This window comes from Periophthalmus magnuspinnatus, chromosome 12, assembly GCF_009829125.3.
Source record: "Periophthalmus magnuspinnatus isolate fPerMag1 chromosome 12, fPerMag1.2.pri, whole genome shotgun sequence".
Lineage (NCBI taxonomy): Eukaryota > Metazoa > Chordata > Actinopteri > Gobiiformes > Gobiidae > Periophthalmus > Periophthalmus magnuspinnatus.
In genome coordinates, this window is record NC_047137.1 from 2,546,286 (window position 1) to 2,572,474 (window position 26,189).

The 26,189-nt window shown below is 42.0% G+C and overlaps 1 protein-coding gene across 1 annotated transcript in view; it reads left to right on the forward strand.

Annotated features, from left to right (window-relative positions):
- The first annotated feature begins 17,457 nt into the window (after nucleotides 1-17,457).
- mkln1 (muskelin 1, intracellular mediator containing kelch motifs) overlaps nucleotides 17,458-26,189 on the forward strand; it is a 37,777-nt gene continuing 29,045 nt past the window's right edge. Inside the window, exons 1-2 of the mRNA XM_033976100.2 lie at nucleotides 17,458-17,562; nucleotides 19,272-19,341. Of these exons, the coding sequence (XP_033831991.1) occupies nucleotides 17,483-17,562; nucleotides 19,272-19,341 (150 nt within the window). The 5' untranslated portion in view covers nucleotides 17,458-17,482. The remainder of the gene's footprint in view (nucleotides 17,563-19,271; nucleotides 19,342-26,189) is intronic.

Sequence of the window (26,189 nt, forward strand, 5' to 3'; positions counted from 1 at the left end):
TCACACTGCAGCGATTCTCTGGAGGCTGTAAAACAACTCGGTTGTCCATATAGAACGCATTTACTGTTGAGATTGGCCTCATACAAATAATACAACAATGATGATGGCGGTGCCCACGGCAATGTCAGAAATAAGGTGAATAAAAAAGAAAAAAAAACACTTTTGAGTCTGTTCCCTTGCAGCGGATGCACCAACATATTTTCTGAATCCTTTACCCATCAAATATGGAGAGACAAAGGAATCAAAAACCAGACCTTCAAACCAGATTAAGGCTGACAAAAGTAATAATTTGTATTTGACTACTGTTTGGTGAATACTGTACATATTTGTCTGGTCTTACATCAGATTTTTAATGAGTTTTTGGCCTCCTCACAGTGACAGTGACTTCAGAGCATGAGATCAGGTTACACACAAACAGGCCAAATGTGAAGCAGCTCTCATTAAAAAGAAAGTCAAACTCCTTTATTAAAATACTAAAAGTGATAATGCTTATGATATCTCTGCAATATTTTCCTTAAAGGGCCTGTATCCAATTTTGTGTAAAGCAAAATGTATTCTATGAAAGTACAGGTATATTGTATAAGCAATTCTTGAGGTCAAAAATCAAAAGTCCACTGTGTACTGTCTGCATATACTTAAAGCCTTTTAGTATCCGATAATCAGGAAGTGCACAGTTAGCATGCCAGCTGCAGTTAACATTACCATTACAGGAAAAGTGCTTATAAACTCATTGTGGTGAATAATTAGGATGCTCTGAATGCACAAGTTAAGTGAGGAATAACTTTGGACCATTGCAAACTGTATAAAATGAACTAGTTCTGTTTTTCATGTTTTTAAGACAGGTCCAGAGACTTTAGAAAAAGCCATTGAACATAGAAATAATCTAATTTCCTGTGGTTTCTCCAAACCTACTGACTGAGAATTGGCTGTAGACCTCTCCATTAAAAAGACCCAAGCTGATCAGTGACCATTAGAAACTACTAGATCTCAATTCAAAACTCAATTAATTGCACATGTCGTAATGGCTGGTGAAAGGTGGACCAAAGAGGTGCAGAAATCGGGGCAGATTTACAGTGTTTTATTCACAGTTATTGCACAATCAAACAAGAGTTCATTAATCCGACAAAGGGCGAGGAGCGGGGGCGAGCGGGGGCGAGCGGGGGTGAGCCAGGGCCCGGGGATGCGTCGTGAAGAACGGAGATGGGGACAGGTAACAACCAGGACCGGAGCGAGGACAGGACCGGGGACGGAGCCAGATGAGACTGAGCAGAAGCAGTCAAAGAACAGGAGCCAGAGCTGGAGACGTGGCTTGAGCCGGAGGCCAGGACGAGACCAGGAGGTGAAGACAGGGAGTAGACTGTACCGGAGCGGGAGCGTGGGGTCAGGAGCAGAGCCGGAGACCAGGAGCTGGAATGGACGGCAGAACCGGAACGTTTGACACGCGGACGATCTGGCACCGAGTGTCTGGTTTCAGCTCCTCTTATCCATGGCAGGTGTGTTGATTGCCCCGATGGGAAGCAGGTGCGCGCGGGAGGAGCCGAGAGCTCCGCCCAGCTCCAGGCCCAGACAGGTGAGGGAGGGAGGAGAACACACAGGGAGACGAAACAGGAACAGAATATGTGCCTCATGACAGCACAGCACAAAGACCACTGCCTTGGGATCAAGACACAATCTTTTTGGAGTGATTCGCAGGTGGATTAGCCAATCAGGGACATGCATGGTCTGTCCATATCTGAACAAACATGGCTTCTTACGAGGAAACAAGAAATCAATCAATCAATGAGTGAAGCACAAACCTATGTTCATCTAAGGGGAGAGAAACTTGATTTTGTTTGTAAATGATGGTGACCAATGAGCTCCTTCATTTAACCTCTAAATCTGATCGGACAATCACGTTTGGCCGGACTCAAAACATGGCAGAGGGTGCGGGGACCAGACTGATGTCCCTTTGTATACAAAAAATACAGCATATACATATATACAATACATACCATTCTGGATTGTCAGGTAATTGGACTACACTACAATACAGATGATGTGAAAGAAACTGCAGTCAAATTTGAATAGTCGTATTTAGTAAATCGCCTGAAACATTTCTAACAGTATGATTCTGTGTCTGACCTCTGATCTCTCTGTGTACTCTATAGTTCCTTTTTCATGTGGCTGGTTTAGTTTAGCTGAGACATTCACAGTCATACTTCCCCAAAGGTCACCAAATTTGCATAGCATTATAAAAAGATTTAACTTTCCCTTTCATTTTCTGGCAATGTGCTGAAGAAGGGTCAATCAACTGCCTTGTTGCTTGGAGATTCCTTTGCTTAGAATGTTCCACACCATGACATTTCACTTGTCTATCTAAATGGAGACAGTGGCAGGTCAGATCTGTGGAGAGGTAAATCTCTTTTTCAAGGTAGTAAGCAATAAAAAACTAAAAGTTTTAGAGTCAGTGAACAAAATTCTCAAACCAGGATCTTGCCTTGGCACTATAGTGCAATATGGATCAAAGAATAATAATAAAAGTAAATATATTCCATGCCATACTGTGGAACATTCAAGTAAAGCAATAACATCTCCATGGAGACAAAGCCAGACTTGCCACCAAGAAACATACATAGTACAGTACAAGTCTGATATTGTTGGCTCCTTTTTACCATGTCGACTACTCTACCTGATGATTCACCAAAGACTGTCCAACCACCACAATTTGGAAATAGAGGGATATCAGTCTCCATAGACTGTATCTATAAATGGACACAGCCAACCTGCTAGCCACCGCAAACAGGAAGTGAGCATGGGCACGATTCGGCTCCATCAACTCTGTGGCCCCTCTCTCTGTAACCTCTGCTGTCAGGCTCATTATTCTGACCTTAAAATATTGTTTTTTAACCTGCTCTTCTGTCCTTAAGATATGAGTATTGATGACAGACCAATCAGGTGCCAGCGTTGCTAAACGCTCAACCTGACGTTAACTTCAACCGTCTGGATTGGCTCTTGTTTGCTATGATACTCTGTGGAAATCATTTGGAATTCAGCTCCAGATTAGCCACTATAACTTCTAGCCTGGATGAGCTTCATTTGGAACCAAACACTGTGGGTGATGTCATAGTCCACTTCTTTATACAGGCTATGGTCTGATCACCTCTGTCACATCTGGAGCCAGACCCAAACAAGACCGTCCAATCAGATTTGTTTATTTCAGTGAAATGAAGGAGCTCATTGGTCACCATCATTTTGAACAAAATTACTTTTTTCTCACCTCAGATTAACACAATGATTCTGCCGAAATCCGCCATCTTTTTCAGTTCCTGTGATATTTTCTTTCTTTCTTTTCCTCTTAAGCAGCCATATTTGTTTAGATACAGATGGGCCATGTGTGTCCCTTGGTTAATCATGTCCATCTAAAATGGAGGTTGAACCGTGATCAGACTCACATTCATAAAGTTTTGGAGAAGTGTGTGTTCTGGACCTCAGGGCAGTCACTTCTGCATTTATTCATTTATTAAACATTGACCTTAATGTTTATCCTCAACATGGCTGTCTGTACATTATGATAATATTTACAAAGGACAAAGCTCTTTCTATCATCCAAAACAATTAAAAACATTACTCACCTTTTAGATCAATGACAAAGTGAATATACTGTATTTCATTTGGACAGAGACGGGTCTCAGGGCAGGTGGAGTAAATGGGTGTTTTTTTTAAAGTGCTGCTAAAACTGAGTTTCCTGTATATGATCTGAGTCAGTGCTGATTCACTCTTGTGTTGTGGAGCTGTGATATCATCATTATGAGCCAGAAGTGTCCAAACCAATTTAACTACAGACCACAGGGGAATTAAGTTGAGGTTTTATATTTTGCATAACAGTTTTTGTGTTGCTTTATAGTCATTCTCTTTTTCTCTCTATAAAAACACTTTGTTTCACTGCATTATGTCACCAAGTGGTAATTCAGAATGTCTGCTCTGTGTTTTTAAAGTCCTTTCATCAGACTCTGTACCTGATTTTTACTGTCTTAAAAACATGAAAAACAGAACTACTTCATTTTAAATCAGACCTATTATGCTTGTGTGTGCTCTATAGTTATAATCTCTGACACCCGTGGATCATTATTATACTTTGCACATTTTAAATATTCATATGCCCTCTTCATTTTCAATTCAATTCATTTATTTTTGTAACGCCCAAAATCACAACAACAGTTGTCTCGAAGGGCGTTCATGTTTTGGTTGATGGGGGAAACCGGAGTACCTGGAGGAAACCCATCCAGACATGGGGAGAAACATGAAAAACTCCACACAGAAAGGCCTGGGCGACCCAGGGATCGAACCAAACCTTCTTGCTGTGAGACATGAGTGTTGCCACTCAGCCACCGTGCTGCCCACACACAAAAACAAAACAACTGCACAAGCTGCATATCACACTAGCAAGCGGCCAATGTTTTTTTCATCTATACCAAAATGACTATGCAACTCTGCCCAATCCTACGAGTATCACCGATTAAGAAAATAAAATGAAGAAAGTGCATACATCACAGTGAGCGTGTACCGGTGAAGATGAAAACGGGAGTATATCAGCAAAATGGCGTCTTGAAAATAATCGATTAAAGATTACTCAAACATGCACGAATCACTCCAAATACTTATTTTGACTTCAGGAGCTGCCTATGCAATATATATACAATATATAATATATCTGTACTGGGGCAGTACAATTTATGCTGAAATAAATGGGAAGACGGCATCTGGGCGACTAAGCTTATGAAACACTCACTGTAGAGAGGCATTTTGGAGCTTAAAACACCTGTAATTTAGCAAATGCAAGACAGAGAACTTTAATGTCATATTGCGGAACATTCAAGTCAAAGCAATAACATCTCCATGGAAATAAGCAGGTAGTGTGCACCCACCAGAAGAGTTACATAGCACACCTTTAATTTTGAGTTAATTTAATCCATATTTTTGCTCTTATTAGGGTAAATAGACCTGGTTTACTCCTAATCTAGACCTAATAGTCCTGCTATAGACATGGTTCAGTTATAATGTAGTCCTAATAGTCCTGTTATAGACCTGAAATAGTCCTGTTATAGACCTGGTTTAGTCCTAATGTAGACCTAATAGTCCGGTTTGGTTCTGGTTTAATCCTGTTATAGACCTGGATTAGACCTGGCGATACTCAGAAAGCCTGCTGCTCCTTTAAATGCTCCTGTCATGATGTCAGTTTCCCTGTCCTCCCGTGCTCTCTCCCCCTCCCCTACCTGTGTGTCTGGAGCTGGGTGGAGTGCCTGACTCCTCCCGTGCACACCTGGGGTGCATCAGCCTAATCACCACCACCTGCTGCTGAGTACAAGAAGGCTTGGCAGTCTACACTCGGTGCCAGACCGTCCGCGTGTAAAACGTGAATGTTTCTTGCTAAGCTTTGTTATATGGTACTTTCCGGCAAATGCTCATTTGGATTTATGCACCCTCCAGATTCCTGCCTCTACTCGCCCAGCTCCTGCCGCCACGTTCCAGTCCCGGTATCGCTTCCAGCTCGTCTTGTCTCCTGCTCGTCTCGTCTCCTGCTCGTCTCGTCTCCTGCTCGTCTCGTCTCCTGCTCGTCTCGTCTCCTGTCCGGTCCTGGTCTCTGGTTTGTCACCCGCTCCCCGCTCTGGTCTTCGTCTGATCCGCCTGCCCTGGTACCGCACCTGCTTCTATCCCCGTCCTGGTCCTGTCCTGCCCGCCTCTACCTGCACCGCACCCGCCTGACCCGTCTCCCGCTCCCCGGTTCCTGTACCTGCTCTTGTGACCTGTTTAAAGACTGCATTTTCACCGCTGTAAATAAACACTGTTAAAACTGCTCTGGTCTGCATCCTTTGGTCCTATCCGCACCGTTACGACAGAACGGTCTGGCCACTATGGACCAAGCAGGCTCAGATCCGGACCAGATGCGCCGCCTCACGCACTCTCACCCCGAGGCGGTGCTGGGTCAGCACGAACAATCCATTCGAACTCTATTGGAGCTAAATCAGACATTGTCCCAGCAGGTGGCACAGCTTAACCACCAGGTGGCCGCGCTCCTCGTCACCCCGCCTGCTGCAGCTGGAGCGCCACCATGCCTCCCGGAGCCGAGAGGCACGGATCCGGAGCCGTATGCTGGACAACCTCACCTCTGTCGCGGATTCCTGTTCCAGTGCGAGTTCATGTTCCAGCAATGCCCTTCTCGTTTCAGCTCGGGGGCCACCAAGATCCGATATATATGTGGATTACTCCGGGGCAGAGCGCTCCAGTGGGCAGAGGCGCGCCTAATGAAGACGTCTGTGGATAGCCTGGATTTTAATGAATTTGTGTCCACGTTTAAGCTGGTGTTTGACCACCCGCACTACCAGGACAATGCTGCCTCCCGGTTATTGACTCTCAGCCAGGGCTCCAGGACGGTAGCGGATTATTCCATTGAATTCTGGACACATGCGGCGGAGCTGGACTGGACGGACAGCGCGCTGCGGGCTGTGTTTGTGCGGGGCCTGAACGAGACTTTGAAAGATGAATTGGTTTCCCGGGACGAACCCCCCGACCTGCGGACCCTCATCTCCCTCACTCACCGTATAGACAACCGCCTACGGGCTCGTCGCCGAGAGAGACGCCGGTCACCGGTCCCGCCGGAGCCACGCGCTGCCCCGCCCCCGCCGGATGAGCCCATGCAACTCGACAGGACCCTTGTGTCGACCGAGGAGCGTCAACGGAGGCGTCGTCTGGCCGGGGCTTGCCTCTACTGCGGTGAGCGCGGACATTATGTGGTCACTTGCCCAGTTCGGCCAAAAGGGGGGGCCCACCAGTAGCACTGGGAGTACTGGTGGGCGAGCAACACATCCTGGACTCTTCTAATAGACTGCGGCTCAGCGCCACCCTGTGCGTTCGCACAGAGACCTTATGCGTTTCCGCCCTTATCGACTCCGGGGCTGAGAGGGACTTTATTGATGCCCAAGTCGCGGAGCAGCTCGGGGTCTACCTGGAGCCCCTCGAACGCCCCTTAAATGCCCAGGGGCTCAATGGACGTTTTCTGGGGCACATCACTCACATCACAGAACCTGTCACCGTGATTCTGTCCGGCAACCACCAAGAGAACCGTCAGTTTCATGTCCTGTCCTCCTCCGCTTCTCCTCTGGTCCTTGGTTACCCCTGGCTACGCGCCCACAACCCTGTTTTCGATTGGGCCAGGGGCGGAGTTTCGGGCTGGAGTCCCGATTGCCACGCCAAGTGCCTTCGGTCCGCCCTCCCTCCGGCCGGGAGGTCCGTTCCTGTCGCTGATCCGTCCCCAGACACCCCCAATCTGTCCTCGGTGCCTGCTGAATATCACGACCTGGGGGAGGTTTTTAGCAAGAGCAAGGCCCTCTCTTTACCGCCCCACCGTCCATATGACTGCGCCATTGACCTCCTGCCGGGTGCCCCACTACCATCTAGCAGGCTATATAACCTGTCTAAACCTGAACGCGAGTCAATGGAGGACTATATCCGTGGGTCCCTGGCTGCCGGAATCATCCGCCCGTCCACTTCACCCGTGGGAGCGGGGTTCTTCTTTGTGGCTAAGAAGGACAAATCCCTGCGGCCTTGCATTGATTACCGGGGTCTGAACAATATAACCGTAAAGAATAAATACCCGCTTCCCTTACTGGACTCGGCATTTACGCCCCTCCACGGTGCGACCATCTTCTCAAAGTTGGATTTGCGGAATGCGTACCACCTGGTGCGCATCAGGGAGGGAGACGAATGGAAGACGGCCTTCAAGACACCCCTGGGACATTTCGAATACTTGGTTATGCCCTTCGGTCTCACCAACGCCCCTGCCGTATTCCAAGCCCTCATCAACGATGTGCTCCGTGATTTCCTTAACCGATTCGTCTTTGTTTACTTGGATGACATCTTGATTTTCTCGCGGTCCCCCCAGGAGCATCATCAGCACGTTCGCCAGGTTCTCCAGCGCCTCCTCGAGAATAAACTGTTCGTGAAAGCTGAGAAATGCGAGTTTCACGCAGAGGAGGTCAGCTTTTTGGGCTTCATTGTGGGGCGGGGCCAAGTAAGAGCTGACCCTGAAAAGATCCAGGCTGTCACTGAGTGGCCCGTTCCTACCAGCCGGAGACAGCTCCAGAGATTTATCGGCTTTGCCAATTTTTATAGACGTTTCATCCGGGATTTTAGTAGGGTTATCTCGCCCTTAACTAAACTCACCTCTCCTGCTTTGCCGTTTGCCTGGTCTCCTGAGGCGCAGACAGCCTTCGAGAAGCTTAAGAGACTATTTACCTCCGCTCCCATCCTGCACCAGCCCGACCCTTCACGGCAATTCATCGTGGAGGTCGACGCCTCCGACTCGGGAGTGGGGGCCGTGCTTTCGCAGAGGTTCGACCCCCACAACCGCCTCTGTCCCTGCGCCTTCTTTTCCCGGCGATTGTCCTCGGCCGAGGTCAATTATGATGTGGGGGATCGGGAGCTCCTTGCCGTAAAGCTGGCCTTGGAGGAGTGGCGCCACTGGCTCGAAGGGGCGGAGCAACCATTCATCGTCTGGACCGACCATAAAAACTTGGAGTACATCCAGTCCGCCAGGCGCCTCAATCCCCGTCAAGCTCGTTGGTCCCTCTTCTTCAGCCGCTTCAACTTTCTCCTCACCTACCGCCCCGGATCTCGGAACGTCAAACCAGATGCCCTCTCCCGCCAGTTCGCCCTGGAGGATAGCCCGGTCACCGCAGAAACAATTATCCCCTCCTCGTGTGTGGTGGCCGCGGTCCATTGGGATATCGAGGACACCGTCCGAGAGGCCCAGACCAACGACCCCGACCCAGGTAACGGCCCTCCAGATAAACTGTTTGTTCCCGATTCTGTCCGGTCTCAGGTGCTCCAGTGGGTCCATGCCTCCCGTTTCGCCTGCCATCCTGGTGCCGGTCGCTCTCTCTCCCTCCTCAGGAGACGCTTCTGGTGGCCCACGATGGACACAGACACCCGGGCTTATGTCGCCGCCTGCCAGGTATGTGCTCGGGCCAAGGCCTCCCACTCACCCCCTTCTGGTCTCTTGCGTCCTCTCCCAGTTCCTCGTCGCCCTTGGTCCCACATCGCCTTGGACTTCGTGACGGGCCTTCCCCCTTCCCAGGGGAACACGGTGGTTCTCACCATTGTGGACCGCTTCTCCAAGGCCGCCCATTTCGTTGCCCTGCCTAAGCTCCCCACAGCCAAAGAAACTGCCGACCAGCTGACCAGTCATGTCTTCCGACTCCACGGCATCCCGGTGGACATCGTGTCCGACAGAGGGACCCAATTCACCTCTCAGGTATGGCGGTCTTTCTGCGACAGTTTGGGGGCCACGGTTAGCCTCACGTCCGGGTTCCATCCACAATCTAATGGGCAGACGGAGCGGGCCAACCAAGACCTGGAGTCGGCCCTACGGTGCACAGCCTCCGCCAACCCCGCGACCTGGAGTACTCACCTACCCTGGATAGAGTACGCTCACAACTCCCTCGTGAGTTCCGCCACTGGTATGTCCCCCTTCGAGGCATCGCTGGGATATCAACCCCCTCTCTTTCCCACGGAGGAGAGGGACCTCGCCGTCCCGTCTGTTCAGCGCCATCTCCAGCGCTGTCGCCGGATCTGGAAGAAGGCCAGGGCGGCCCTTCTTCGGGCTGGAGCGCGCACTAAGGCGACGGCCGATCGCCACCGTGTCCCGGCGCCCGTATACCAACCTGGCCAGATGGTTTGGCTCTCCGCCAAGACGGTCCCGCTGAAGACGGACTCCCGTAAGCTGTCCCCCCGATTCCTGGGACCGTTTAAGATCATGAGGATCATAAATCCATCGGCGGTGCGCCTCCAGTTACCCCCGTCTCTCCGGATTCATCCGACCTTTCACGTCTCCCAGGTTAAACCAGTCCGGACCAGCGACCTGTGCCCTCCGGCCGATCCCCCACCGCCCGCCCGAGTCATTGACGGCCACCCGGCGTTCACCGTCCGCCGCCTGATTGACGTTCGTCGCCGTGGTAGGGGCCTCCAGTACCTCGTCGATTGGGAGGGTTACGGTCCGGAGGAGCGATCCTGGGTGCCCAGGGCACGCATTCTGGACCCCGACATGGTGAGAGACTTCCACCGCGCTCATCCTGACAAGCCTGGGGGTCCACCAGGAGGTGGACCTTAGGGGGGGGGTACTGTCATGATGTCAGTTTCCCTGTCCTCCCGTGCTCTCTCCCCCTCCCCTACCTGTGTGTCTGGAGCTGGGTGGAGTGCCTGACTCCTCCCGTGCACACCTGGGGTGCATCAGCCTAATCACCACCACCTGCTGCTGAGTACAAGAAGGCTTGGCAGTCTACACTCGGTGCCAGACCGTCCGCGTGTAAAACGTGAATGTTTCTTGCTAAGCTTTGTTATATGGTACTTTCCGGCAAATGCTCATTTGGATTTATGCACCCTCCAGATTCCTGCCTCTACTCGCCCAGCTCCTGCCGCCACGTTCCAGTCCCGGTATCGCTTCCAGCTCGTCTTGTCTCCTGCTCGTCTCGTCTCCTGCTCGTCTCGTCTCCTGCTCGTCTCGTCTCCTGCTCGTCTCGTCTCCTGTCCGGTCCTGGTCTCTGGTTTGTCACCCGCTCCCCGCTCTGGTCTTCGTCTGATCCGCCTGCCCTGGTACCGCACCTGCTTCTATCCCCGTCCTGGTCCTGTCCTGCCCGCCTCTACCTGCACCGCACCCGCCTGACCCGTCTCCCGCTCCCCGGTTCCTGTACCTGCTCTTGTGACCTGTTTAAAGACTGCATTTTCACCGCTGTAAATAAACACTGTTAAAACTGCTCTGGTCTGCATCCTTTGGTCCTATCCGCACCGTTACGACAGCTCCTTCTGGCTTCTTTGTGAAAGTTGCAAACTCGACTTCTTTATAGCAACTTTGGGCTTATTATTTTTGAAAGTCCCTGTTGTGAGGCACTTTCTTGACCTAAAAGAGGTGAATTGTGGCCTTTTTCACTTTTTAAATAGACCCAATAATTTTAAAACTGTCATTGATCCAAAATGGGAAACAAAGATTCACATTTATAATTGTATTTTACATTATTTATTTTAAATCTATTTTTATTTATTTATTTTTTTTCAAGTTTTACTAGACTATTATATATATATATATAATATTTTTTTCTCCATTTTTATCTACTTATATTGCATAGAACAAGTTATACTTTTTGTGATGCTTAAATACAATATTGAGGATAGAAAATGACATATTTTATATTTACTTTATTTTAATACTACTAGTACACATACAAGTCTGTATAATGTCTGTCTAATCTCTCTGTTATCCAGGTCAGTTTCATAATAAAATAAATTTCAATATTACCTGGTACTGCAGTCCAGTTGGCGGATTTGAATTTTCTTTAGCTAAATCTGTATAGTTCCTTAGTGCCTTATTTGACACGTCTCTTGCTATTTTTGCTCCGTACCTTGAATTTCAGTACCAGTGCAAGCGGCAGACTTCTGTGTTGTGTTGTTTGTGAAGTTTGTGGTCAATTCAGGAGCCATGGAACACAGAGGGAACTTTTGGATGAGCTCTCTGTTTGATCTGGTTCACAATAATAGAAAACAGGATCAACGTGTGCTGCTGTTTAGACTAGACTAGATCAAACGGCAGGTTCAAAGAAAAATGCAATAAAAAAAGGCACCATTTTGTGTAATTATGTAATTATAAATGATCAGGTTACACCAGTTCTATTTTTGCCTCTGTTATAATATTGTAATGTGTGAGAGGTTGATATAGTTTGCTTAACTTTAAAGTGCATTTGACAGGTAAATATAGTTTTCTAATGATTTCCTGGTTTGGTGGAATAGGACCTGAGGTAAATCATCATAATTTTAATTAGTTAAGCCAGTGGATATGAGCTTGTGTTGTGAGAACAAGAAACACTCAAGGATAAGTCTGCAGTTTGTTGCATATTTGCACAGAAGAATGTTTTTAAAAATATTAAAACTATGAACTACATTTTATGAGAGAATGAGTAACTGCCAAAAATGTTGAAATCATCCATTGTTGGAATGCAGTGTATTGCTTATAGCCACAGCTAATTCGTAGCACTTATCCCTAAAATAAAATGTAATAGTGCAGGAGGAGATTTTAACATAGTACTGAATAATCAATTAGATAGATGGCCACTGCAGACCAGTAGCACTGATAATCAATTACAACGTTTTAATCTAAAAGACTTTTGGAGAGAGAAATTCCGAACAGAATCAGTTTTTACATGGAGTAACAGTGGTGGTCATAGCAGTCACCATTCAACTACAGGCTGGTGTCTGATTGTCTAGATACAGAAGATGTTAATATGAACACTCTCCCTACTCCACTCACTGATCACAGAGCTATCCACATTTCCATTAAATTACCTCAAAGTAAATCCCAAAACAAGAAAGCCTACTGGATTCTAAATAACTCTTTACTTAGACTGGAGACCGTACAACAAAAGATTTCTGAAACTGTCTCTTTCTATTTTAATAAAGCTAACATAGAAAATTGTTATAATTAAAACTGGGAATTTTTTAAACATGAAATTGCAACATACTTAAGAATATTTAGTTATTTAAATAAATATAGGAGGGCAGAAGAGGATAAATTTATCCAGGACATTATGACATTATCAACAATAAATCCAAAAGATCTTTCAGAAGAAAATAAAATTTGTTTAGCCTCTTTACAAAATAAATTGGATGATCTTTATAAAAAACAAGCTGAAGTGGTTAGAAGAGGTTGAAAGTAACTCTTCCTATTTCTTTCAATTAGAAAAGCATTGTGCCAAGTCAGACACGCTACAACAATTAAATATCGATGGCCAAATAACTTCTGAACCCCCCAAAATTGCAAAGTTTATTAGTTGTTTTTAGAGTAAGCTGTATGCTCCCAGTGATATATCTGAAACCCCTGAGTCATTCTTAAGTAATATTGATTTTCAAACAATTTAACCTTCTGAATATGATTTCTGTAATTCTCCTGTTTCCGCTCATAAAATACTCACTACTATAAGTAAACTGAAAAATAATAAATCACCTGGCCCAGATGGATTAACAGGAGAATTCTATTAAAAAATTGTGACCAATTTATATTAGCTTTTTCAGAAAGCCTTGGCCAAGGCACACTCCCTCCAACATTAAACCAAGGGGTGATCACTTTGATACCAAAACCTAAAAAAGACATTCTTAATATTGATTATTGGCATCATGTTTGTCTGCTAAATAATGATTACAAAACTTTCCATCAATTTTTACTCAACAATTAAAATCTGTGTTGGACTCTGTCATTGGAGACACACAGTCTGGGTTCATGCAAAATAGACACATCTCAAATAACATTTGGCTTGTGCTTGATATTTAACATTATTCACATCTTATACCTGATGAGCGTTTCATACTCTTCTTAGACTTTTATAAAGCTTTTGATTTATTTATTTGTTTAAAAGGGACAATGCACATTAATAAACACCAGTAAAAAATACACGTGTAAATGTGCCGAAGTTAGCTGCACAGCTAATTTTCATTCGCAGTCTCTCAACATCTAAAACGGGACAAGAGACAGGACAACACAAACAACAATCAAACAACTCCACAGATCACAAAAAATTCACACTCCATACGGTCTAAAGTGCCTACTTATAAAGTGCGTGTGTGGCTAAAGTGCTTCCAGTCATTTTAAAGTGCTGTAGTGTTCTCATAAATAAGTTAATTTAGTTTAAAGCCAGTTCAGTTCAGATGTGTTCGTCGTCTCCTGCCGCTTAGAGACGACCAAGACACTGGAGTTTACAGAGCGCCCTCAGGTCCTAAAACATTCATACATATATACATATTTACATATTAACAGTAAAAAACTGTAACAGCATAGATTGCCGGGTACATGTATGCGGTGCACACCTATTTACGTATATGTATGCACTGCACAACAACAACAGTAAAATATGAGTCTGTTCAGACAATCATGGTAACGCTACATACGTATATGTATCATGTACATGTAATTCAATCTGTTTAAGTGTGGTGTCACTGGTCAGGGTCCAATTAGTGAAGCAGTATTCGATATGTGAAAAGATCAGAGCATGCAGAAACATTCTTGCTGCCTTTAATGTCAATGACCATCTAATATGTCGGAAGTTGTGAAGATTAAATTTAATTGTTTTGGAGATTTTTTTAATGTGTTTTTTGAAAGTGAGGGAGGAGTCGAGAACTACACCGAGATACTTGAACTCTTGTACCAACTCGAGCTCCTCTCCCCTCAGAAATACTTGTGAACTTGTAATCTGCTTAGAAATTTGTTTTGAAAACATCATACAAACAGTTTTGTTTTTTTTGTATTTAAGAGTAGACATGATTTTGTCAGCCAGTCTTGGACTTCGGTCATTGCAGATGGTAGGATGTGACTGGCTTCTGTGTGTTTTTTGCAGGTGTGAATATTACAGCATCATCGGCGTACATTTGTACGTGAATGTTTCTGCAAGCATCCGGAAGATTATTTATGTAAAGAGAGAACAGAACTGGTCCCAGTATGGACCCTTGTGGGACCCCTACTGTGCAGTCCAGATATGGCGATTTGACACCATTGACCATAACACTCTGTCTTCTATTGTTCAAGTGATTTGAAAAATTAAAATGTGTGAGTTTGGCAAAAAGCATCTTGTGGTCCACGCTGTCAAATGCCTTTTTATAGATCTATAAATACTGCACCAACGCAACCGCTTTTGTCCAAGGAAGATTTTGTTTTTTCTATAAAAACACTAATTGCAGACTCTGTCGAATGATGGGCACGAAATCCAAACTGCATGGGGTGTAAAGATGTATGGCAAATGTTCAGGTGTGCAGTCAGGAGTTTGACAATCCATTCCTCAATTATTTTTGAAACTATTGGTAGGATATTCTGTTAATCATAATTTTATCTTCAGCTGCCTTAATATTCTGCATTCGGCAAAGACATTTTGATAAGTCAGTTAGCTGATGTTACCACTCTTTTTTGAGAGACAGTAGCCAAATTTCTTGTGCTCTAAATCTAATACAAATGTTCTCCAATGCTTCAGGACTTCATCTTAACATAAAAAGTGTGAGCTTCTCCCAGTCAAAAACTGTGCTTTAGGATCCATTTGTGGATTTCCAGTTAAAGACAATGTAACATACTTGGATATTATTATTTCTAAAAATGAAATGGATTCTGGGTCATTTTGGAGATGTTGCCTTTGTTCTGACCTCTCCAAATTAAAATGATAACCATTATTGAACCCTTAGTAGTATATATATGCAAGTTTGGGGGTCTTTGTAAACGTAACACCAAGTAGTTTTACCCAGAGGTGTCAAAATCACTGTAAGTATGTCTGGTAAGCATTTATGCACACATAACACATAAAAAAATATTTTTCTCATCCTCGCGTACATTTTTTTTTGTTAAAATGAACGTGCAAAAAGCTGCAGTAGGTAGCTGGGGACAAAAATAGCTAATCAAAACAGAGGCAACATTTAGTAAGTATAACTGATGTATTTTGATAACAAAAAATGAAAAGAAATGTATGTACACAATAGTAGTTATATTTTAATAACATATATAACCATCTTGGTTATATCTCAATAAGAAATACAAATACAGTCTTTAGATAATAAAAATTATAAATGTGCTAACAGTAAATCAAACAATCAACAGTGGGTATAAATATCAATTATAAAACCACACTTAAAATAATAAATATAAAAATCCTCTCATTGCATTGCATTAAATGGATGACATTCCAGAGATGGTCTCTGAACATGTTTTTGTAGACCCATCTCCAATTTTGGAGGGAGTCCAGTACATCCATATACCTGTGCCACTGTCCACTCAGCACTCACGGCCAGACAAGGTAGCAGTTGTCTCTGCCTGTGTGTCCTGCTTCAATCCTGCTCAAGGGCAGGTCCAAAGCCTACGTACTGTTCTGCAGGATGTCATGACCCCTCACACTCAAAGACCAAGGAGACCACAACACCAGGACACAAAGCATCTATGCACGGTAGCTGTAACAACTAAAAGTCACAAACAAAATGTTAAATAATATGCAATACTATTTTAAACTTCTATTTATATTTTTATATTGACTTTTGTGTGCATGTGTTTGTCTCCTTGCAGTGTGTAATTTACAATAAATGTGTGAAAATATATGACTTATTGGTCCATTCCTCTCTTTCATAGTGGTGCATACTGTGCTTCATACACATTAACGGCATCTAGTAGGGAATAAGTATTCTGACGAACGGGCTCAAACCCTGGGTGATCCACCAGACAAGTTGGTTGATCTGGTACTTCCCCCATTCTTGTCATCGCCTAGCAAACAATATGGAATTGGGTTTACGGAATGTTTTACTGACCAACAGACCAACCTCGGATTTCTCTACACCATAGATTTTCAACTTCTGTGGGCATTGTTGCGCAGTTTTCACGTGTACACATAAGATGAAGGACATTGTTAATTTCTACTGTTCACTGATGTAAATGAGCCAGCTGGTACGAACACATTTGCAAGTGTGAGTGCGACCCAAGTAAAGATTTGAAGGCAACGCAGGTTTTATGAAATTGCAACTAAGCAAAGCTTAGAGTTACCTGATTTTTTTTAAATTTGTAGAATAAATTACATGACATGTCATGAATGTTCCTAAATATTGCAGTTGTTGCAAATACATATACAGTAATTACGTTGAACGAAATGTGTATGCAGTGCTTGGCAGGAGAAGCATAGTAATTAATGTAGAAAACAAACAATTGAGACATATCCAGTCTTGACTGTGTGGGATCGTCGTCTTCAGTTTCCTCTTGTTCTGGATCAGAATCGGGCTCGTAAGGCTGGATGATAACTTTAGATTCTTTAGATGCCATTTTTCGATTAAAATAAGTTTTTATTCCACTTCGGGGCACATGGAAAAAGCGTGTTTCGGAAACTACAACAATGGCTGAACGGGGTGGAGTGTGCGCGCAATGCGACATGGGAGAGGCGGGGCGTGAAGTCATCATTTGCATTTAAAGAGGCCAAGCCTAATAAAGCAAGGAGCTCAAACAAGGAGGAGGACAGGGATCCGTGGAGGTCAAATGATGGCGAATTCAGACAGTACAGTTATAGTTTATTTGGACCTCAGGTACGTGTTGTAAATGTTTAAAACAAATATATAAAGCATAATATGTCTACTTTAAGACTATAGGATCTGATATTACAATTATTATACACCATACATACATGTTTTGGTATGTTATAAAAACATAATATTTGTTCTTTAAAATAAAGCTCAGATTAAAATCTAACTTGAGACAGACAGAACAGACAGAGCAGTGTCCTATAGTTAGCATCACACCCCCAGGGAATGTTAATGACATCAGCTGCAAAGTATCAATAGAAAAGCAGCCTTATTGACATTTCTATCCTGGAAAATGAAAATTGCTTGGCCTCTTGCTGCTCTCTGAAAACCTGGCAACCCGTCTCCCCCTGCGGCTTCTTGTTTTTCCACAGTCAAGATGGCGGCCGTCCCTGAGAGCAGAGTCCTGACTTACAGCGTTTTTAAATGGAGCTCCTTCTCCTCCACGTATCTCCCCGAGTGAGTAACACCTGCGCTAAAAAACGTGACCAAACACTCCGGGTTTTGCAGTCCAAACATTGGGTGGATTTTGTTTTATCCCCCTTTCATCCCAGACAGGCCCCTCTCCTCTGCAACCCGAGCTAGTTAGCAATTAGCATTTCTATTTACGAGGAGCGCTTGACTGCAGCTATCGTAAAAACGTGATATTCAAATTAATGAATGTTACATTTTCATAACAGCCAACTTTATAACTATACAGTGTGGTGTTACAATTATGGTTTAGTCTACAAATTAAGTTGCCAATGTTGTTATAACCTTAGATTGGTTCTTTGTCCCAATTTACATGAACTGCATGAACAATCTGGTACTATTTTGCGTCGGTTTTTGTTAACAAAGCCTTAAAAGTATGTATAAACATAAACGGAATCATTTTAATACTGAAGTCACACAATACGCATTTAGATGCTATTATAATATAAAAAAAAGAAAGAAAAAAAAGCTATTTTCTGTTTTTGCGTTCCGCCGGTGTCAAAAACAAACCCACTATGCTAACCTCAGACTAGCCGCTGTGATAAAACCAAAGAGCCTTGTTTAGCCACTGTCGCTCATCTGTCCAGTCTATTGACCCATTTAAGTGTGTTACGAAATCGACTGCGAATTAAAATGCAAAATATTCACGCATTTTGTTAATGACAATGTAATAAACGCCTTTAGTGGTCGTGAATTTTTGAGTGAACGCTGACGATGAAGCTAAAAACAACTAGCTTTAGTTAGCAGCGTCTAGTTTTTCATGTCAGTGCACCTGCTATTGTTTTTGCATACAAGAAAAGCAATTTTATGTTTTATACGATTGCTAACATCACAAAACTATAAACAAAATAATAACTACAGCGAATTAAAAAGGAACTACTGAAAATATAATATAGGCAATTTAACATTTAACAAAAATGTATTACTTAAGCTAGGGCTGTCCAAGGTATCGAAAATCAGATAGTGATCGATACTAAAACTAGTATAGAAACTAGTATCGATAGATGCTCTAATGAGTATCTTAAATTCCATTCACAGGACAGAAATGAACCTTTCCTGTATAGCTTTAGAATGATCTTGAGCTGTGTCAGAACAAGGATTAGACCACATAGACCAGGGGTGTCAAACTCATTTTCACTGAGGCCACATCAGCAAAATGGTTGCCATCAAGGGCCAGATATAACTAAGTCAGTATAAATGTCACAGATTCTTTTTCTGTATTTATTACTTATTCAAGTTGCAAATATTACATATCTGTGTAACTGCGTATCTCCTGATAAACTGGCATTTTTAAAAACTGTATCTGGTCGGGGCACACCTGCTCACAGACCTTCAGCACTGCTTCAAAAACAGCCTTTTAATTACTGGAGAATTTGTTGTTTTTCTTGCAGGCTAACTTTTGCATACTTGGCTCCGTGTTTGGTGTCAAAATGCTGATGTAGATTGTACCGACCTCACCTCATAACACAAAAAACGTACAGGTTTTTCTCGTTGAAGCACAAACTTGTATTCACAAAAATATTCACCAAAAAGTGTTTTTATTATCATCGTAGTATCAGAATCGGTATTGAGTATTGAGTCTATTCATTAGTATCAAAATTGAGTTTGAAATGTTTGTATCTTGACAACACTAACTTAAGCCTGAATGCATTGCCATGTTTTTGTTGCCAGGTAAAGTTAATTATCTGTGTTTGTAGGAATATCTTGGTGGATAAACCTAATGACCAGTCTTCCAGGTGGTCCTCTGAAAGTAACTACCCTCCTCAGGTAAGTTTATGCTGCTTTTTATATTGTCTAGCAGTGGTGTTTTAGGCTGGTCAGGGTTAGCTGTGAGCTAAGTAAAAATAACTGTAAAAAATGGCAATTTTAGCATATGTGCAGATTATGAAATTTGTGGTTGAGTTTGAAGTAACTTTTCTCCTTCCATTTATTTATATAGCAAATAACGTTTGGCAGGGCAGTCATTGCAGATTACACATGGATATCAGCGCCATCTTGGTTCTATCAAACAGTTATTTGGGTTTTCACAAATGTTAATGGGAAGACAGGGTTAAAATCAAACATCACCAAGGTGAAATTTTCCTTAAAAATGTTTTTAATAGAGCTACTTTTGCAGCTAATGCATGCTTGTTTACATCAGCAACTAGAACCAATTTACCATTTACAAGGCAGGAATGAACCTTTCCTGAGTAGCTTTAGAATGATCCTGAGCTGCATCAGAACAAGTATTAAAAACACAAAATTGAGAGATTACACAGAAGGCCCCATGGTAACATAAAAGAAAGTACTAGTTTAATGTTGAAAATCACATTCTGTTTTCTATTTCTTATCATTGTAGTACCCGAAACTGCGTTGACTCTATTCCCTAGTATCGAAATTAAGTTTGAAATTTTAGCATCGTGCAAGCACTAAAATGCTTCTTCTTTCTCTCTGTCAATGACGGCAAGCAAAAAGTTTCCTAAAAACTGGTTTAATAATCATACACGTTTATGTCAAGCTAGGTCTCAGGTAAACAAACTAGATTTTTAAATATTTTTGTCTGAGATGTGACAATTGGCACTCTTTTAACAGCTGGAGCTAAAAGCAGCTAATGTTAGTGCCTTTACACCATAACGGTTTAATTCAGATTTTAGGTTTATTTAGGATTTATTCGTAATCAGGATCAACAGTGCAATAAATCAGCAGCTAGGCCTGTGATGATGGTCGACTTATCGTTCAGTATATGAACATTTATTGTGTGTGCGGTTTCTTTGGAAAAATATTTTTGTTTTGACACATTTATATTTGAGCTGAAAAAGGGTGAATAAGTCACTTCCTGAACTATTGTGGTACAATCAGCTATTTGCTTGTTGCAGCTCAGACCATTTTAATGATACTTTTTATTTAAAAGTGGTTAACTGGGATTATCCTGCATTTTTTGTTACTGTGTCAGTGGCATAAAGTTGTTTCAATAATATTGTTTATTGCAATATTTCCGTATACGAGTTGTGCTTCAAAATGTGTTATTGTGACCATCGACTTGTAGAGCTGGACATGGTCTTGATTTTCTGTTTGATTTCTTCTTTTCAAAAACAAAATGAAAGGGCTTTTAGTATCAATTATACAAGACTTTAATCTCTTTTAGGTGCGCTATATATATATATATATTAAAAAAAAGGCTTGTTACCTCCTCACAAACATACATGGAGTTGTTTTGTTTCATTCACACATGTTTAAGTAACCCTTTAGTCTGTCTACATCTTCGAAGTGCAAAATGTTCTGCTTTATGACATCACAAGATGGAACAGTAGTTTTTACCTTTAGTTTAGTTGTGATTGACAATTCCAGTTTGATATATTGCTAAAGCAAATATAGATGATAAATGATAATATTTAAACTAATTTATACCACTGACACGATAACGCAAGAGCAGGTTTATACCACCATAACTATTCTAAATCTACAATATTGTTAAAAAAATCATAAATAAACTGCAGAATGAAACACTTTAGAACTTAGTGTTATATGTATCTATAATGTGTCATAGAAGTTATTCATTCAACCTTTTACAGCTTAAATTGTATCCTACAGTAAATAAATAACCAAAACGGTTGACGTAGATCTATAATCACGTAATGGGCAAATCATTTTACGCCTGCAAACTATGAATGTTCTCTCAGTTTCAAATGTTTTAGGATTGCCAAAAGTATCGAAAATCAGATACTAATAGGTATTGAAACTAGATACTCATTTTTGGCAGGTATCGACTAAAAAAGTCCCTTTCACAGGACCGTAATGAACCTGTCCTGAATACAGTCCCTGACAAAAGTCTTGTTGCTTATCCATTTTGTAGAAACAAAAGCTTATATCCTGACTTTAAATTAATCGATTGGTTTTAGAAATGTCTCATATGAAAGCTAAAACCCTCCCAAATTATGCTCAATATACTAAAATTTGCTTCACTGAAGAAAGATTGATAATTTAATGAACACAGAAAGGTCAGATTTTGGCAAGACAAAAGTCTTGTCGCCTACAGAAAATTGAACAAATAATTTACTTCAAATATAAAAATATGTTGCATAACGTCAGTGAATTAAGTAGCGGTGCTGTGAGATCCATATTTAATATCTTGTATGACTTCCATGAGCTTGAAGGACTGCATCCATGCGGTTCGACAATGATTCATACAATTTGTTGATGAAGTCATCAGGAATAGCAAAGAAAGCAGTCTTACATGCCTCCCAGAGTTCATCAAGATTCTTTGGTTTTGCCTTCTATGCTTCCTCTTTCATTCTACCCCAGACATGCTCAATGATGTTCATGTCTGTTGACTGGGCTGGCCAGTCCTGGAGCACCTTGATCTTCTTCGCCTTGAGGAACTTTGATGTAGAGATAGAAGTATGCGATGGAGCACCATCCTGCTGCAAAATTTGCCCCCTTTTATGGTTGGGAATGTAAGAGGTAGCTAATACTTCTTGATATTTTAGGCTATTGATATTGCCTTTCACCCTGCAAATGTCTCGCACACCCCCATACTGGATGTAACCCCAGACCATGATTTTTCCGCCACCAAACTTAACTGTTTTCTGGGTGAATCTTGGATCCATGCGGGCTCCAGTAGGTCTCCTGCAATATTTGCGGCGGCTGTGATGTAATTCAACCGAGGATTCATCTGAGAAATTCACCTTCTGCCACTTTTCCAGTGTCCATCCTTTTAGCAGGTTGTGGGCTTTGGCAAATGCCACATGTTTTTTTAATTGCCTTTTGTTTAGTGCTGGTTTCTGTGCACTGATTCGACCATGGAGGCCATTTCGAGACAGAATTCTACAAACTGTTCTGGTTGACACAAGGACTTGAGGTGACCAGGGCTGGTGGAGCTCTGCTGCAGTGGAAAAGGGGCTGGCCTTGGATTTTCAAATCAACAAACGGTCCTCCTGAGCAGTTGTCTTGCGGGGTCTGCCGGACCTGGGCTTGTCAAAAACATCTCCAGTCTTTTCAGATCTTTTTCTTATTCTTTGTACTTGACGCTGAGACACATTGAAGGTGTCAGCCACCTCAGCAGTGGATCTGGTCTTCAGCCTCTTGATAATTAACGCTTTGGTCTCAGGGTGGATCTTAGGCATGTTGTCAGAGGTCAAGTTGCAGTTGATGTGAAGATCTGGTGTGCTGGGGTTCTTTTTATACACACCCACTAATTGATTGATCAGTAACTGATCACAGGTGAGGCTGTAATCTAGGATTGGGTGCGTCATATGACAAGGCGACAAGACTTTTGCCTTGCCAAAATCTGACCTTTCTGTGTTCATTAAATGATCAATCTTTCTTCAGTGAAGCAAATTTATTTGAGTATATTGAGCATAATTTGGGAGGGTTTTAGCTTTTATATGAGACATTTCTAAAACCAATCGATTAATTTAAAGTCGGGTTATAAGCTTTTGTTTCTACAAAATGGATAAGCGACAAGACCTTTGTCAGGGACTGTAGCTTTAGAAAGCTCTTGAGCTGTATCAGAACAAGTATAAAACCACATAGACCGGTATATGCCCATGGACCACTGTGGAACCTACCTGGACAAATGAGGGATTAAAAGGCCACATGGTAATATAAAAAGTACTACTTTTAAAGTGATTACTGCCATCTCATGGACCAAAATGCAGCAGCATGCCTTCCACTTATTGGAGATACATGCCATCTTCCGGATCATTCTTTATTGCTGTTGACTTTTCAAGTGGGCATCCAAATAACACAAGAAAATAGTCCTATTAAATTGCCCAAAAGAAGACTAGGACTGCTCCCTTACACCTTTCTTGCATCTGCTAATTGTCAAAAGACATTATCTGAGTTAATGGATAAATTAGAGGTGGAAAAATGTGCAAGGTTATGTAAATAAATGGTACAGTGAGTTCTGTGAATTTTTAATGAAAGAAATTAATTTCCACCAAAAGCATTCCCTGAATAAAAAAATATTCCTACCATTCTAATAGTAACTCTAGGTTATTCTGGAATGCCCATCTTCAGAGGTTATGGGATGCACGTAAATCTGCAGAGAAAGTTTTTCTTAACTGTAAAGAGTCTAAAAATAAACAGGATTTGAGGGACAATTATAAGCAGACAATGTCCATTTTTGACAAATATTTCAGAATTTATAAAAGATTTTCAAAAGGTCAAGCACTAAAAATAGATAATTTGCAGGCAAGTAACCCACAACAATTTTGGAAATTGGTAAATCAATTAGGGCCTCAAAAAGTTAAGAAAATTCCAGTGGAAATCATTGTACATAATGCTGAGGTGGAGCGAAGCCAAAAGAAAGTGATTAAAAAAATGGGAAGATGATTTTTCAAATCTTTATGCTGGGGGACTGTCTTCCTCTGATTTTGATTCAATTTTTGGAGAAATTTTAGTTAAACTAAAAGAGGATTTAGAGTTAATTATGAGGCAAGAATGTTATCAGTCAAATACATTCCTAAATTCTAATATTACCTTGGAGGAAGTAAGCAACACTCTGAATAAGGCAAAACTAAGGAAGGCCATGGGAGTAGAAGAAATTTCAAATGAAGAGTTAAAATGCCCACATCTTTTGAACGTTCTTTTTTGTTTATTTAAGTTTTGTTTTGAATATAGATTTATGCCATATTGAGGGGACAATACCATAATCACACCCATTCCTAAATCGACAAAAGATGACCCCAGAGTGCCTCTTAATTATAGAGGAATCAGTCTTTTAAATACAGTTTGTAAAATCTATTCCAGTATCCTAAATGCCAGATTGACAGTTTCTTGAAAACACAGAATTGTTGGTGGATGAACAAAATGGATTTAGAAAACACAGAGCTTGTATTGATGATATTTACACTGTTTCAACTATAGTGAGAACTCAACTGTCTGAAAATAAGTCCACTTTTGTTTGTTTCTTGGATTTTAAGAAAGCATTCGATTGGGTCAATAGGGATTTGTTGTGTTTGAAGCTTCCTCAGGCCGGGGTTGATGGGAGATTTTATGGAGCATTAAAATCCCTGTATACAGACTGTATGGATGTGTTCAAGTCAGTGATTTAAGGACTGAGTGGTTTCTATACCTACTGGTGTAAAACAAGGGGATGTTCTGTCCCCAAGCCTGTTCTCGCTCTTCATAAATGACTTGGCTCTTGAAATCAAACAGTTGGACATTGGTGTACATATGGACAGTGATGTTGTGGACATTCTGCTCTATGCTGATGATGTTGCACTCCTGGCTGAAACAGAAGAGGACCTACAGTCATGTAATGTTAAATGTATTACTACAGTGGTGCTGTAGATGGAGACTTGCTATAAATCAAGCTAAAACCCAAATAATGCATTTTAGAAAAAATACAGCTCCTCAAAGTAAAAAGGTCCTTACATTCAGAAATGTAAATCTTGAGTATGTCCCTCAGTACAAATATCTGGGGTTCACTTTTGATGAATTTATGAGTTTTGACAGTGGGGTAAAAAACCTTGCTGCTTCAGCCAGCTGAGCTCTAAGTTCTGTGATTAACAAGGTGAAAATGTGTAAAGATCTTGGTTATGACACAGACCTCATACAGCTTTGAATATGTTTATCTCCTGTTTTAAACTATGTTGCTGGTGTGTGTGGGACTAGACAAAGTTCTGCCTTGGATTCTGTGGAAAACAGCCATCTGCTGTTTTTTGGGAGTGCACAAGTTTGTCCCAGTTTTGGCAGCACAGGGTGATATCGGTTGGGTCCCTGGCTTAATCCAAAGAAAGTGTGATGGTCAGATTGTGGAATGGATGGATTTATTAATCAACCTGATGATAGAGTTTCTAAAAAGGTCTTTGAATGGAGTAAACACAAGTCACCCTGGGCAGCAGAGCTACGGGCTGTTTTTGCTGAAGCACAATTTCAGTATGTATTTCATAATAATTTGTCATGCAGCATTAACAGAATAAGATCAAAACTGGTGTCCAATTACGAAGAGCAGTGGCTGAATGGGATCTTGGCTAAACCCAAGTTGCAAACATATATTCAATTAAAAGATACATTTAAGACTGAATTTTATGTCAGGGCAAATTTGAGCAGGAAGCAAAGATCATTGATGGCACAGTTACACACAGGGATCCTTCCCCTGGCCTTAGAAACTGGGAGGTTTTCGCAAACCCCTGAAGAAGAAAGACTTTGGTTTATGTGACTTGGGAGAAGTGGAAAGTGAAGCTCATTTTTTGTTGTATTGTCCATGTTATGACAAATTTAGAATCCTTTATCTGATGAAATGATCACCCAATGCCCTGAAATGTTCTGATGTAATGACAACAACAAGATGAAATGGTTGTTTAATTCTAATGTTTATAAATTGGCATAATTTCTATGTAAAGCCTGGAAGAAGCGACAAATGAGTTTGTTTAAATGAGTTTATTTATTTATTTTTATTGTTTATTTGTTTTTTTTTTGTTGTATCACACGTCTGGACTATTGTATTTTTGTTAATGGTTTCTTATAAGCCCATTAAAGGGCTCGGCATTCTTTGTATGCAAGACACAATAATAAACTAAATCAAATCAAACTACTATTTAATGTTGTACCATCATCGTGGTATTGGAATCTGTATTGAGTATCAAGTTTATTCAAATTGAGTTTGAAATTTTAGTATCGTGCCAACACTA